At 36.0% G+C, this 16,500-nt stretch overlaps 1 protein-coding gene across 2 annotated transcripts in view; it reads left to right on the forward strand.

Moving 5' to 3' along the window:
* The window catches only part of DMD (dystrophin), a 1,878,371-nt gene that overhangs the window by 726,302 nt on the left and 1,135,569 nt on the right, over nt 1-16,500 (forward strand). For both annotated transcript variants that reach the window (XM_054566574.1, XM_054566573.1), the window contains exons 35-37: nt 4,366-4,545; nt 4,810-4,938; nt 6,561-6,731. In XM_054566574.1, coding sequence (XP_054422549.1) covers nt 4,366-4,545; nt 4,810-4,938; nt 6,561-6,731 — 480 coding nt within the window. The remainder of the gene's footprint in view (nt 1-4,365; nt 4,546-4,809; nt 4,939-6,560; nt 6,732-16,500) is intronic.

Below are 16,500 nucleotides of genomic sequence, written 5' to 3' on the forward strand. Positions count from 1 at the left end.
AAGTACACAGCAAACCCATGTCTCTCCAATCATGGAAGTTACTGTTTAATAATTTGACTATTCCCTTTAGAGCTATCAAATGGTACAAATGAAATATATGGAGAATAAAGAAAATATGTTAGACCTTGTGATAATTTATGTTTGAATTGAGTTCCACTCATGTTTTTCATCAGACATGTTTTTCATTTTTTATATATATATATTTTTTATTGTCCAGTGACAGTTGTCCCCATTTCCAGCCCCCCATTACTCTCCCCTGCCCCACCCACCCCACCTCCCACATTCAATGTCCCCCCGTCCCGTTGTCCTTGTCCACGGGTCCTTTATACCTGCTCCTTGACTTGACCCTTCCCCTTCTTTGCCCTGTTATCCCCTTCCTCCCTCCCCTCTTGTCACTCTCAGTTTGTTCTTTATTTCCACGTCTCTGGTTCTATTTTGCTCACTTGTTTGTTTTGCTGATTAGGTTCCACTTATAGGTGAGGTCATATGGTATTTGTCATATGGTATGGTCATATGGTGCCTGGCTTATTTCGCTTAGCATAATGCTCTCCAGTTTCATCCACACTCAGACATCTTTTTCTATGTCATAAAAACCCTGAGTGCCAAGTATATGGTTAACATGAAGCTGCTATTGAAACTCCCGAAATTGGATGAATGACCATATCATAGGTCCAAATAAAACTGAGTGTGCATCATTTTGCTCTTTTCTTCAGCCTTAAAATCCTTAGAAGATATCACACTAGTAAATGATTGGAAAAACGAAAGGAGCTGAGTTACAACTTAGTCAGTTCAATCACTGAATTTGAACTTGCCCATTCAGAAGAGTAGACCTTCCAGAAACCTCCCCCGCCATCCCACAAGGCAGCCGACGAAGGCATATGTGCTGTGGACTGGATGTTTTTTTAACAGGAGGAAATGTATTTTCAGTTCTTTCTCTTCATCTCACCAACCCCAGAAATAAGTACCTCCCTTAGAGAGGAAAGAGTGAGGGTACAGAGAGAATGGCTGTAGTTCAACCTAGCAATTCAGTTCTCAATATACCTGTAAGTGCAGACGTTCTTCTGTAGTGGGAAAATATTAGAGCAAGGAAAATTGTTTCTTGACATCATAAAATACATGTTTGTAGTTTCCAGTAAGTTGCTCATATTCCCCTTTCAGTGGCTTTTGATTCCAGCCTTCATACTTTTTAATCATTTTGTACTTTGTCTTTAGGCCAGCCAAACCATCAGACCCTTCATGTTTATGGTGAACTGTGGTTTCACGGTATCATGTCTCTTTTGCAGCCTTTCATTCTTACCCTGGCTGTAACTCATCTTTTTCCAAAAATTATGTTCTTCCTAATGTGATCTCAAGCTTGATTGCCTTTTAGCTTTGCTCTGCACCTGCACTGCAGGTAAGATTTGAGCAGGGTATGCAGAGATTACCTCCTTATCTCTGGCAGTGAATGGCACAGTACAGAATGGATATTAAGCAGCTGATGCACATTGACTCACTGAAATTTAAGTAACATCCTCAGAAAGCAAGACCAGCATAATTTTTGGAAGGCTAAGATCTTATTATTTGCAAGTCGTACAATACCTTTAATTCAAAAATACTTTTGTGAGGAAAAATGAAAAATCCACTAAACTGAGCATAGGATTTTTCCCAATCAAAATTAGCATCTACACCAATGATTAACTACCTGTTATTTTGTAGTCCCACATGTAAAAGGCTCAATTCTAGGTGTTTTTACAGTAAAACTGTAAATTTTCTCATGAATTGCTTTTGGCAATAGCAGTTATACACCACCTTGATATTCACTACCTTTTTTCATGATGGTGATAACTTTAACATGTTTGTTTTACCTTATAATGTTAAGGGACCTAAAATGACACTAGAAATTAGTCCACATTTTCTATTTTATTGTTTTCATTAACAAATAAGGTATCCTTAGACATTAAACACTTGCTCTTGAAAATTAGCTGGAGAATTTTGGCAGATGTTTAATGCATAATTGTTGTTCGTGATCCATGAACTACTTGGAATAGTATTCCCTGAATTCAAAATTCTTTCGGTCTCTTGTGAGATTTGGAAATTTCCATTGCCTTTAATTGCATTGCCTGGCATGGAAGAGACAAATGTCTGTGTATACAACAACTTTTTATATCAAAGCTAAAATGTAGTGTCATCTTTGTGAAGACATTTTAAGAGATAATTAGTGATCCAAATATAAATGAAGATCTGACTTGGTGAGATGTTAACTTTGCAAATAAATCAACTAGTGACAAGCCACTAGTCTGAAATATAGGAAGTAGGGAATGCTCATTTGCATAGATTTCCATATTTTTGACAACATTATACTTGAATACAAGTTTTCTAAGGTTAGGGACTTTGTTTCTGTATCGTTTTATCTGCAGTTATCTGGAAAAATGGCTGCCCCATATTATTGTAAGTTTGTGTGCCACATGAGGGGGCAGGTAAAGGGCGTGAAAGGGCTGAAACCTAGCCTGTGACCGCTCACCAGTGAAACTCCAGGGGCGTTGTTTTCATCCAAATGAGTGATTTCTCATACGTTTCGTTAATTAGAATCACCTATGTCACTGATACACTAGTGAAACAGTAGGAGCTCAATAACGTTTATGATTGATACATGAAGGAATTTCTTCTGTGAATTTCTAAGCTCACTCATGTACAACAGATGATGCCTACGTTACAAATAACCCTCTGTGTATGGTAACTGAGAAGTTCATTTGGCATGAGATACTTTCATTTCAGTTATTTTTATATTGACACAAAAGCACAAATACAAAATAATACCTTAGAACCGAAGAGACAGTGATTGTCTCTTATAGAGAAATTGTTTTATGCAGTCTTTTTACTTCATTTACCGCCCCCACCTGCCGCCGGCTTATTTGATACCAAAGGGAAAAAAACGAAATGTATACTGTATGGTGATTTTTGAGCGGACCAGATCCTGATGGCGTGCTGGAAAGACAGCTGCAAAAACTATTCAGATATAAAGATAGAAAAGACACCTTGTGAGAAATCTAGGACTAAGAAATGAGATAGAGTCTGGCTCGTAGGGACCATCTCTCTCTCCTTCACTTGGACCACCCGTGTTATTCTCTTTGCATATGTTTCATTTACCTTTTTACAGGTGGGCTCCCTCCACTTTCTTATTATTGCTGCTTTCCAGTGGTTTTTGTCTTACTATGGTTTTGGCTCGCTGTGGCCGATATGTCAGTTCCATTTCCAAATGACTTCTCAGCTGGCATGTGATCACAGTACCTGTATCCCTCTGGTAAACTTCTTGGGAGAGGATCTGTTTGGCTCAGGCTGTATGTGGGTAAGGGAACGAATGGGGGAGGTGAGCAAGATGGTCACATGGTCAGCCATGGTGTGCCACAAGTAGGGGGCTCTAGGTAGAGCTGGCAGTAAACATGTGTACTAGAGTCACTTTTTCCATCAACTTTCTGCATTATTTCTAGTATTAAATATGCTGGAATTTGTTTTGCACATTAAATCTTAGAAAGTGGTGGTACTCTCTTAGGGGATTTTAATAGCACCTCTATCCTTTCATTGACTTCTAAGTAGAAATAAGCAATTTTTTTTTCAATTATGAATGCGAGAGCAGCAAACCACGGTAATACCAGCAGTTCCTGTGACTGGGCCAACAGTAGAATGACAGATAATTTTATATCACAGTTTAGTCAGTGTACATACCACAAAACGCCAGTTATGCTGTTCACTGCTTTAATTCTGGTTAAAGATCCAATGCTAGATCAATGTGTTTACACATGGTAGCAAGGGTAGCATGCATTACTACCTCACGCATTTTTTTAAAAATCTTCTGTATATTGGATTTCAGTACAACTGGTTTCATTAAAAATCCAGTGGATTGAATTTTATGCTTTCAAAAACATTATCATGAGAAAGGGTCTGTAAGTTTCACCGGATGCCAGATGGGTTTGTGGCACCAGAAAGCTAAACTTTCTGCTGTAGAAATATGAGTGCAATAATTGCTAAATTTTCTAAAAGTAGTTGCTTATTTGTGGTTGGGATTTCTAAGGTCTGACTTTAGCCAATGCATTTACAGTCTAACTAAATATAAATATGTTTTGACGGACAATATGCATATTTACCTCTTAAGTATGTAAATCATAAATAAATATGAAATTATTCACGTTTACATATACATACATGTTAATACCCAGTAAGGAAAGTACAATGCACATGATGTGATTTTCATCATTCATAAAGGCATAGTTGAAGTTTTCAGTCCTTGAAAGATATTACCATAGTAACCATACACACAGCCATTTCAAAAGCAGTAAATCTTAAGACTACAATGTATTTGTCAAAGCTCAAATGCTGTCCTTTTCACAGGCTACTCAGAAAGAGATTGAAAAACAGAAGGCTCACCTAAAGAGTGTCACGGAGCTAGGAGAGGCCTTGAAAACGGTTTTGGGCAAGAAGGAAACCTTGGTGGAAGATAAACTGAGTCTTCTGAACAGTAACTGGATAGCTGTCACTTCCCGAGCAGAGGAGTGGTTAAACCTTTTGCTGGTAAGAGAAGAGGCTGGAAGATTTTCAACCCCTCGGGAAAGAAATTACATAAGCATTCAATAATGATATCTGTGCTTGTAAATAACTATAAATGTATTTTAAAATATTTTCCATGTTTGTGCTATATTCCATATGGAGATCACACCTAAAAGTAATTTGAATGATACTGAATTTTTGTCTGTTAAAACTGTGGAAAATAGGACAGATCTTTTAAGAACATTGTCTAACCAATAATATGTCGCGGTGTGTCTCTGTAAAATCAAGGACTACCAGAAACACATGGAAAACTTTGACCAGAATGTGGATCACATCACAAACTGGATCACTCGTGCTGAGACACTTTTGGATGAATGTGAGAAAAAGAAACCTCAGCAAAAAGAAGACGTGCTTAAGGTAGCAACTAAAATATTAAGAAAAGTAATTTTTAAACAGCGCAACAGTTATATCATTCATGTTTGTCCTAAAAGGTGCCCAGGACTTAATGAGAGTGAAAAATTCTTCATTCCTCCCTCCCTCTCTCCCTTCTCATCCCTCCCCCCTCCCTCCACCCCTCCCTCCCTCCCTCTGTGCTTTCATAATTCAAATGGGAGTTAATGACTATGGAGAGTTTGGTAATCTGGATATCTGTCCATGTCTACCCCTCAGCTAGTTACAGATAACTCAAACTCTGATGAGAAAGGGATTTTGGAATTTATTTTCGTGTCGTGTTACAAGTTCCTTCCATTTTAATAGCAGTGCCCCTTCCTTATATCTAACACAAAGGGCAGTTCCCAGGCATCATTTATACAGCCCAGTGAAACAAAAACCTAAAATTCAGTCATCACACATTTTGCCTGTGCAGTGTCTAAATCTTAGTGATCAGAAACAATATGGAGCTTGTATAAAACCAAAGATTTTGTTTTTAACTGTATATAAAGTAAACATGACATTTTGTTCTTTTTGTATTGAAAACGATTATGAGGGCATCTTAAATCATCTTCCTCAAGGGAAAGGCAGCTTGATCTTTACTTTAAAAAAATGATTCGTGTAAAAGGTGTGAGAGGTATAATGTGCAAAGATACTCTGTTAATGTTATATTCTCTCTATTTGATGACATCTTTCTCAATGAAAAAAAAAGGAGTTGAATTTTCCCAGAATTTATTTAAGTTCATGATTTCTTATTTTATTTTTGCAGAACTTTTCCATATCTCTGTTTGACTAATGGGTCACTCTTTAAAGAACAGTTCAAAATGATCCTTTCTGTCTATACAATTCATTTGTTTCTTTTTATGCAATTGATATTTTCTGAGGATTACAACCTTTTAATGAAAAACTATACATGTACTTCAGGCTATCCCCGAAACATATAGACATTATCGCCTATGCATTATTTTGCTTTCCCTTTGACCTTGATATATAGTTAAGGAATGTCATCTTGTGGTGAAATTCCTTCAAGGTCTTTGGAATAATAGGAACTGAGCTATTTCACTTATAGCCTGTGACCCCTTGTGTCAGACAGCATCTCCTGCAACCCCTCCGTCTGTGACACACAATCCATGTGGTTAGAAAACCCGTTTTGCCTGTGGCATTCAATATAATAAATCAAAGGGAGCTCAAATGTACCAGGAAGAATAAGAAATTGGTTGTCAGCTACCTCCTTCTTAAAACATCCATTAAGGTGGTTCCACAGCTGTGAAATTCAGTAAAGATAAAAGAAGACTAAATATAAAATATTACGATTGTGGCAGAAGGAATAGAAAAGTCAGGAAAACATTCCGTGTCCTTCCTCAGACTCTCAAACTAAGTAAATTAAATAAACGTAGATAAGACTTCAGGAAGGAAGGGCAGCTACCTAATTTTCTGAGATCACATACATTCTTATTTTACTCCTGTTTTATGGGAGATTGCATTTTGCTTCTTTATTTCTGCATTTGCGCTCTGTCTCTCTCTGTCTCTGTCTGTCTTTCTCTCTCACTGTCATGCTACTTCCATCGAATTACTAACTTCAAGCCCTATCTCTTGCTCATGGAATATAGCGTCTAAAGGCTGAAATGAATGACATGCGCCCAAAGGTGGACTCCACGCGTGACCAAGCAGCAAACTTGATGGCAAACCGCGGCAACCACTGCAGGAAAGTAGTAGAGCCCCAAATCTCAGAGCTCAACCATCGATTTGCAGCCATTTCTCACAGAATTAAGACTGGAAAGGTAGGAAGACCTGCGCCAAGGTGGAAACTAGTGATAAATGGTCTCTTGCGGAGGTTGCTCAGTGCTCTGAAGGGGGCAGGCCGCCCCCGCGGCAAGGTTTTCAAAAGGAAACTGAAGGCCAAAATGTGTGTAAGGAAATTTTATCGCTGAATATCATGGGGGAGATCTCTCTCTCTCTCTCTCTCTCTCTCTCTCTCTGTCTCTCTCTCCCCTACCCTTTTTCTCCCTTTCTCTCTGTCATTTTCTTTTCCATGCCACAGGTATTCTCGAACTGCATTCTACGCTGGTTTACATATGAACTTTCAGGGGTAGCCTGCAGCAAAGTAACAAATAGCACGCTGCAGGCCAACGACAACAAAAAGCACAAAAGGCATCCATCCGTCTAAAGAAAGCACTACTGACGCATTTTGCCCGATACAACATTGCTTGTGTGTAATATGGATCAAATCTCCCAAACAAGGCCTTGTACCTCCCCTGCATGATCTAGGGTGTTTATACCTCCTTAATGGCTGTGCACGTGTGCATATGTGTGTGCATCGAATCTGCTCTTGCTGGTTGCCGATATTTACTGGGACAAAAACCCATTAGGTTATAAAGACATGCTTGAACCATGGAAACAAATAATTGGCAAACATATATCGTAATTTTTGTAATTTTATTTGTCTATTTCTATTTATTCCATTTAATGGAGACCCAGGGGATATGGAACTTTTGCATGATCAGCCTTTATATTTGTATAACACTTAATGAAGACAAAATCTTATCTAACAAGCAGCATGCAAAACTATACAAATATAGTGTTACAGAATTTCAACTCTTTGGGGGAATGTCAGAATGCGAGGAATTACTCCCAAATTTATAAAGGGTAGTTTGACACACTTTTCAATATATATGATATGCTTTTAAATACAGCAATGTATGTACAAGAAACATATGTATTTACATACACAGATAATGGCTAGAAGTACTCTTAAATGAGAAAAACGTTACTGAACTATTTGTGAGAAAATGTGATGTGACGTGGCAGGTAAGTATGGATTCCAGCAAAAATAGGAGAATGCATTTGAAAAATTATTTTTATAAATATGGAGAGGCAACAAGAGCATGGTTTACATTGCTTCATTTTCTAAGGCATTACAATGTACCACTGTTGTATATAATCATACATATTTAAAGGAGTTTCTAAAATACATGGAAACGTATGTTTTAAGTACTTTATGCACATCAAACATAGCTATACTTCAATACTCGCCTTCCCAAAGCAAAAAGATATTAGCTTACCTTAATTCATTGCTTCTCCTTTGTAATATTGAAGTTAACCTGTTTGTTCTATACATTTATATATAATTTTGAGTAAGGCATTTTCACCTGAAAGAATCTCTAACAGGCATAGTTGTTTTTGCGTAAGAATTTCCTCTGCTGTTTAAAAAGACAGTTATTTTTACTTCTGGAGATATCCCTAGAGTATGAAGTATCTAAACCACCAAAGTTTATTTCAATCATGTAAGAATCAATGCTAATACTTCATTACTAAGTTTTGTATTCTTCCCACTATATATGTACATAAAATGTCACTAAGCTATAGAATATTGAAGAGAAAAACAGGGTATGATTTTCCTTATTCTGTCCGCAGTAGGCTGAGATCAGAGATGTCACATGATTGTGATTCGTAGATTTTGAAAACTGAGTTGAATTCCCCCTCCACCAATAGTAGCTGGCTTAGCTTGGCCAGAAGACGTTTGTGAATTTTTGTTGTATGTTCTGTACACATTTGTCAGTAGACTTTCAGATGTCATGCCTCAGGTGAGCCACTTGATGTACATCATTTGTTTTCTTTCCTGAAGAAAGGTGTAAGATTTTAAATTGATATTTTCGATTATATATTAATTGACAAGACAATCACAGTTGTACTTTTTAAGTATTCCTTTTTCTCAGAATTACTAAAAACAATCGGATACGATAGTGAGCCCATCTGGAGATTTCAAAAAGATAATTGTGCTCTATCATCATGAAAGCAAAAACATGAAGATAAAGCATATCTGACATTTGTTTATTTATTCATTTCATCCACTAATGCTATTGAGTATCAATTATGCTAGCGAGTGTGGGAATATACAAAGATGTACCACGGGTGTCCAGCCTTTTGGCGTCTCTGGGTCTCACTGGAAGAAGAAGAATCGTCTTGGGCCACACTTTAAATATACAAACACTAACGAAAACTGATGAGCAGATAAAAAGTTTTAAGTAAATTTACGATTTTGTGTTGGGCCACATTCATAGCCACCCTGCTGCCGCATGCAGCCCGCAGACCACGGGTTGGACACCCTTATTTTACTCACTTTAAAAATATCTGTTTACAAACACAAACTTAAATACTCATTGCCATCCTAGAATATACTTAACACTAGCTTATCTTTATGGAGTTGTTCAGTTAATGAGTGAGGTGAGCCCCAGCAATGCCATAGTATAATAAGGAGGATAATGTCCACAGAGGACTGAATTCTACGCCTAACTTTGTCAGCGTTAGGTGGAACATGTGATTTCTCTGCAACTTCATTTCACTTTTGGAAGATAAAGGAGTTGACCTAGACTAGTAGCTTTTAAAGGGAAAATGATCTTGCCCCCCCAAAAGGAGTTATTATTTAGAAAAGAATGTATAAAATGGATAACAAGTTACTGGACAGTAGGGTTCCTACCCTTTAATCTTTCTCTTTCCTATGATAGGGTTCGGGAGGTACAAGTTACATCCCTAGAAAAGGTGTGAAATTTCTGGGTTAGATTAGTTAAAAATCAGGACTAGTCAGTTAGATTAGGCCTTGGTATTTCTAAAATTTGACAATCCAATGATCTTTTGTTGATGCAATAAGAAATTTCAAATAATGATTTGTATGCGTATTTGCTGATGGCTTGCAGTCATTCTGGAAATGCTGAATTCTCAGGCATGGTCTTTGATCTCAAAGGCAGTTTCCTATTATAATAGGGCAAAGTAAGTTTGGGTTGGGATACGGCCTTCTTGTAGTTGAGTTAACAGGTTTCGCTCAATAGAATAACCTATGAAATAACCTATGGTGATTAAAAAAATAAACAAATGAAAGTAGGTTGGGAAGGAACATGAATAGAACATAGACTTAGTATAAGAACTAATTTCAGGATGCATTTTAAAGGTCAACTGGAAAGGGCCCTTGAGTAGAGCAACAATTTATCCTGAAACTCACTAACAATCCCTGCATTCACTAGTTGGAGAAGAATACAAAACCTCTGTCTCCTGCAAGGACTGTTTATTGGTAGAAATTCCAAAATCCAGAAAGCAGTGAGCATGGCATCCTGGTTTTTGATTGGCTGAGAACTTGTTCATTAGATGCAGCTCTCTGCAGTGCTAATTTTAGCCATCAATGAGGAACAATACGGTGCAAAGAAAAAGTTCTTCACTTCAAGGCACAAAACGCTTTGAGTGTGATCTTGGATATGCCCATTTACCTCCCAGAGCCTTGTTTCTATCCAGGAATGTAGTGAGATGACGCCTGTCCTATCTCAACCTCACGACTATGGCAGGAATCAAACAATCTAATGCTAAGTTATATAAAGGCATACATTTAAAAATCCATAAATTGTTATACAATAGATATAAAATGGTCGAAATCATTGATATCAATAATCATCTCCATTATTTTGTACTTGGACTTGACCAAATTTTGAGAGTTGAGATAGAAAAAAAAAATATGGAGGGATAGCTGATCCGTCATTCAAGCCTCTCCTGGAATGGGCTGAGACCAAGAACACATGTGTTTGCTACTTCTTTCGCAAGGAGCAGCTTTACAAATTATCAAGTGGACCAAGTTAAGAAGCGCTAGGAAGTTTGGCTTGCCGCAAATACAACCCGTAAAATACATGAAATAATACCTCTTCGCATTTCAGTTAGTCCAATCCGTAGTAGCTCATGGTTTCAAGAAAACTTAATTCCCCCTAACCTGTGTGAAGCCAGTTTGAAAAATGACAGTTTTAATGGGAAGGGTCAGGGTTATAAAAAATTAATCAGTGATAAGTTTAGAACCCTGGTTAAAGTCAATGGAATCAATGGGGACAGATGCCGTGTCTCAGGGCTTTCTGCTTTTGGACATCTGCATGTGGCAGCATAGCAGGATGATGGAGAGGGATGCTACCAGCAGAAGAAAGTGACAGGAGACAAAAACATAGAAGGGAAAACCGGGAGGCAAAAATAAGCCTACTGCTTAGTCCTGTGGTTTATGGCAGCTCTACCCTTCTTTCCCTTCTATGAAGCCAAGAGCGAGACGGACGGGGGTCAGCAGTTTGGGAGAGATGATATTTGAGGGCGATCTTAAAGAACTAAGGGAAAGGTTTGGGAAAGGGAGCAACCTGAATGAACTCTTACCAACCATGTACTCGTTCAGGTCACGGTGTTTGGTACTGTGGTGCTTATGTCGCTAGGAGCTTACTAGCGATTCAAGGAATTTACTGTTTAATGGTGCAGCAAGATATGTTCACGGATACCGGGCCGAGAATGAGTGTATGCTGAGTGAATTTAGCAGCCCCTCTAGTAACATAGAGGAGATAACAGTTCAGGATGAACCCATGAAAAAGCTCAAGCATGTTCAGTGGACAGGAAGCTCGGGTTGCTTACAGATTACAGAGCACGGAGCATGAAGCTTTAGTTGTGCGCAAGACTGAAAAGTATGATTAGACACAGTGTGCAGGGGTCACGGCCACCAATCTAATCGTTTATGCTTAATTCAGTAGGCAATGAGGAGTCCTTGATGGTTTTTTTCATGCACTATTGAAAGATTAGTCCAACCGTTGCTGGGAAGAGAATTCAACCGAATCACGATAGGAAGTAGGGACACCAATTTGGAAGCCATAGCAATAGTCTAGATGAGAAACAGCGAGCACCTCAAGTAAAGATGTGTATATGGGTGTGGAAAAAGGGGGAGAGGCTAGAGCAGTGACTCTCAAACCTTTGTGTACTTGGAGGAATTGTTAAAACACAAATTGCAACACCCCCCTGCTGCCCCCCCCCCCCCCGCTCCCACTACCACTCAGTAGGCCTTGGGTAGGGTCTGAATTTGCTTTTCTAGCAAGTTTTCAGGTGATAGTGATGCTAATAATCTAGGGACCACACTTTGAGAACCACTTGCCTAGAGGCATGGAGAACTAGCCTGGAGTTAAATTATTACATAGGAGCGCCAAGAAGATGATGAACTGAAAATGACTCAGGATTCAAGGCTAATTGAGTATGAAAGTCTGCATATGAATTACAAGAATAAAATGTGCATCAAGAGATATATGTATGTCACATTGTGATACTTAGTTTCAAAGGAATGTTGATTAAAACAGACTTTTCCTAACTATGTCCTATTGATATAGGCCATTACTTTGTTACAAAATATTATGAAACTTTTACACAAAACTTGCTTAGTTAGATTGTTGTCTCTTCTAGAGACTTAGAAATAGTTCACTTTTCTGTGGAACTGAAATATTTAAAAATTATTGGCCCTCCAATTGATACTAGCCAGAAGAACGGTGAATTTGTTTTTGATGTCTTAAATTCTTTATTAAGATTTACACGCCATTGGATACTATATACTATATTTTGTTTAATTTCCAAATGGGCCTTAAAATTGTTGAGATTTGGACAATCTGGCATCATATATATAAATATCCATAGTGTAATTGTCAGGTTTTTTTTTTTTTTACCTCCAATCAGTATTAGCCTATCAAAAGTAATTGTACATTGGACCAGATACCCTATATGTGTATATGGCTATGAGAAAACCAGCGCATTTCCCATTTTATTGTAGAATATATCAGGAAAAAAACCATGGGTTGGCCTAATCTATCTCAAATAGTCGTTTTATATGTGAAAAGTAATGTATAAATACTGTAAAGATAGATTAGATAGATATTTTGGCTCTCCCAAACATCAGTAGGAAGTAAATAATACATCCATCACATGACTGTGACCTAGAATGCCAAAATACTGTTTATTGGATTTGAACATTTTAATTAAAATGTAATTTTCATTAGTGTTATCAATATAAATATGTTGATCTTTTTTCCCTTGGAGCCTATTTATAATTAAGCACTTTCTTTGATAGGAGAGAACAGGATCCGTTAATTGGTATAATTATTCTTCATATATATATGTGTGTATATATATATATACACACATATATATATATAACTTTTAGTAAAATTTTCTACAAGGCAATTATAGCAGAAAACATAGGTGAAAACTTAGATAAAGATCTATAGGTATTGCCTAATTTATAGAGTATTAAATATGTAATAATTACAGCTAAAACTCTCAATAGTAACAGGTTAATACCTAAACTACTCTATTACAATACTATTGTAATACTATATTACTACAATACTATACCTGTTAATTTTATTTTACTGAAATAAATATGAAATGAACCTACCAATAGAATTTCTATATTAACATTTTTTTCCACATTTGAATTTTCTATTCCTATAGCAAGGTTCATTGCTTTGAAACTTTGATAATAATTCCCTTTTGTAATCATCTAAAATGTTTTCAGAGTAGATATTAATTGAGTTTGGTGAGCAGTCATGTGCTGGAACTAACTGGGTCTTATTAGCATGACATTTAAAATGATTAAATCTATTTGGTGATTCTTGATTGTGATCCTTTTAAAAAGAAAATTATTCCTTCAATCAGTTAACAGATACAAAAGTAGCCATTCCTTGAGCCAGAGACTTTCAAATATTCATTGAGTTGCTCATGTTCCCACAGTTAGAAAGCCGGTTACAAAACCTCAGATCCCAGTCCACTGTTTTGTCTACTCCAACATGCTGACTGTGTACTTTATTACCTCTATTTATGTCATCGGATATTTGTTGGTCGGGCATGCATTAGTATAAACATGTCCAATTCCACTTAAAATGCTGTGACTTTAGTACACTTCTTTGTGTTAAAAACAAAAAGAGTTGAACGAAGAACAGAAATGAGAGAGGAACAGAGGGAGGGAGGAAAAACAAAGAAAGGAAATAGAAAACAAGACAAAATAAAGTTCCCCAAAATGTTATGTTTTTGCTTTTAATTCATCTTTCTCTCCATATATTTTACAGTTAAATCCTGTCAACTTCTATTTCAATTGCTACTACTAAGCTCATGTAATCATGAGGTAGAAAAACATTCAAATTTATACTTAACATAATGTAGACAATGGGCTGATACTTGAATCACCAATGTATCTTAACCAATCAATATATTTTGTATCCAGTTCTGAAAAGAGTGAGCATGAAGTTAATCTCATCAGTGCAAAACCAATAGGGATATACTGGGCAATGTCCTTTAATTAGCCTCACAAATTGGGAAAGTTACCACTTTGTTTTTAAAATTTATATCATCCTCAGAACATCAAAGATAAAACAATACCTTACCCAACATCAAAACAATACAACCAATGAAATGTCACCATTGTGAGTTAAATTTGCTTTATTTTAAAGTAATATTTCTTCTATTTCTTGGAGTTAATTCTTATGAATTTAAAATGAGTGAATGAATAAATCTATAAAATATCTGATCATCTTTGTTCTATATAGATATTTTCAGCATGCTTATTTCTCTTTGTAAGTTTTCTTTCCTCTCCAGATATTTTGATTTTAATAACCTTCAGAGTATATCAGTAGTATGTCTTTTCTGTATTATAGGCTGTTATGGTCCTTGAAAGTTTATTCATTTTAGTTACCATGAATTATTTCTATTTTATTTTATTCTCTACCAGTATTGTAATGATAAATAAATTTCAAAACTGCAGAATGGAAAGAGGAGACTGATTGATTTGAAGCTATTTTAAACCAATTTGTAGCACTTGGATTATTTATTTTCAATTTAGATTTTAGTGTAATTTGAATGTAGTGACCATTTTTCGTGATGACTGAGATGACATATTCCATATTAACAAATGTTTACTCCGTTCTCTGTGTAAACACAGTCATTATTATATTAGTGTATCTATGCACGTTGGAAGTAATATTTAACTAAAAGAAAGCTTACATTTTAAAAATGATAAAGTGTATCTAAGTACTTTTGAATGCTTCCAATATACAATGAATCAATTTGTAATTGATTTTGCTCTTATCAGTCTGTTATTGTTTGTTAACTTGTTATGTGTCACCTTTAATGCTAAAACTTTAACAAAGCCTTAAACTTCACTAATCCTAAAGCATAAAGAAAAGCACAATCAATAGCTGTTCAGCAATCTGAAGCAACATTAAAAAATCAAGGAAAACAAAGTGTTGTCTTTCTCAGTTTCTCTGTCTCTTCTTTCTTTTGTGTTCGTTTATCTCTCTTTTTGATTATTAAATTTCCCTATGTTTTACTTTATTTGTATTTTGTATGACTACACAGTCATGCTAAAGCTCTTAAGATGAAAAGGTAAGTAAAAATTAAATTATGCAAAACCTTTGCCTGGTATATACTTCCTCCTATGATACTGTAACTTTTGTTTGACTATTTTCTGTGTATTCTAAAACCTATCTTGTGTGCACTAACACTGTGTGATTTAATTGTGACTCTAGTTCTTCTGTGGTCATATATTTTCTTTAAAGTCAATAGAAGTAATTCACACAATAATTAAGATGATTTCTCCACCATTGATTTCAACCTCTTTAAATAATTTAGTATAATTCTGAGTTGAAAAGGCAAGCATTATATACTTTATATGTTTTAAACTTGGGTTACTCAAGAGTGAGCCATTAAATTATGGATTATTGCTTATACGCATTTCTTTCATAAAGTTTCATAAGAATTGCAAATTACAAAGACAATGAAGACGACAGAATGACACATAAAATTTTATGGGTCAGGAAAGTGCTTTTCATAGTAGAATTGCCATGACCTAATGGTGAACTAGTGACGCTTCAGAAAGGCATTAAATTTTCCCAACTCTTGTGACTAAACAAAGAGTATTAATCACGTAGATATCAAATGGTTGGTCTGATAGGCCAGAACCATAGCCAAAATAATTGAGTTGAGTAGTTATGTTTATTTTGGTTATAAAATTGGTCACTAGTTAATTTAGTTAATATATTGTATGTTCTAAAGCTCATAATTGATACAATAATCTCCATTCCTGTACAAAGGAAAAGAGTTATATTTGTTATGGGACATACAAAGTAGTGTAAGATATAGTTCCCCTTCAAGGATTAAAAAATCTACTGGTGAGACAAAGCATAAACCCTTGAAAGTCAAATGACATTATTTTCGCTTATGTAAAATACTGCAACACAACCTAGGATTGCACATAAATGAATAGACTCCTGATATAACATCTCAAACCCATTGCCAGAACTTTTCCTATCCCCAGATGGCTTCCTGAATATTCCTCTCAGAAAACATATTTGAATGCAAGTGAATGAGATGGACGTTTTATGAGTTATCTAAATTCACTGGAATTAACGAAATAAAACATAAGTATTTTGACTGTTATTAGTAAGACATTACTCTTGTGACATATTACGAACTAATAATGAGCAATTGGTTCTTTTCAATGTCATGGTTATAATAATTACTGTCAATCTGTGCTGTCTAATATGGTAGCCATGAACCACATATGACTATGGAGTATTTGAAATGTGGCTACTCAAATTAAGATGCGCTGTAAGTGTAAAACACACAGTGGGTTTTTAAGTAATATGAAAAAGTAAGTGTCAATCATGTTCTTAATTTATATTGATTATAGGTGTATATGATTATATTTTGGACATATTGGTTAAGTAAATATAT

This window comes from Pteronotus mesoamericanus, unplaced genomic scaffold (genome assembly GCF_021234165.1).
Source record: "Pteronotus mesoamericanus isolate MK-2021 breed Mesoamerican mustached bat unplaced genomic scaffold, CSHL_Meso_final contig_173, whole genome shotgun sequence".
Classification (NCBI taxonomy): Eukaryota; Metazoa; Chordata; class Mammalia; order Chiroptera; family Mormoopidae; genus Pteronotus; species Pteronotus mesoamericanus.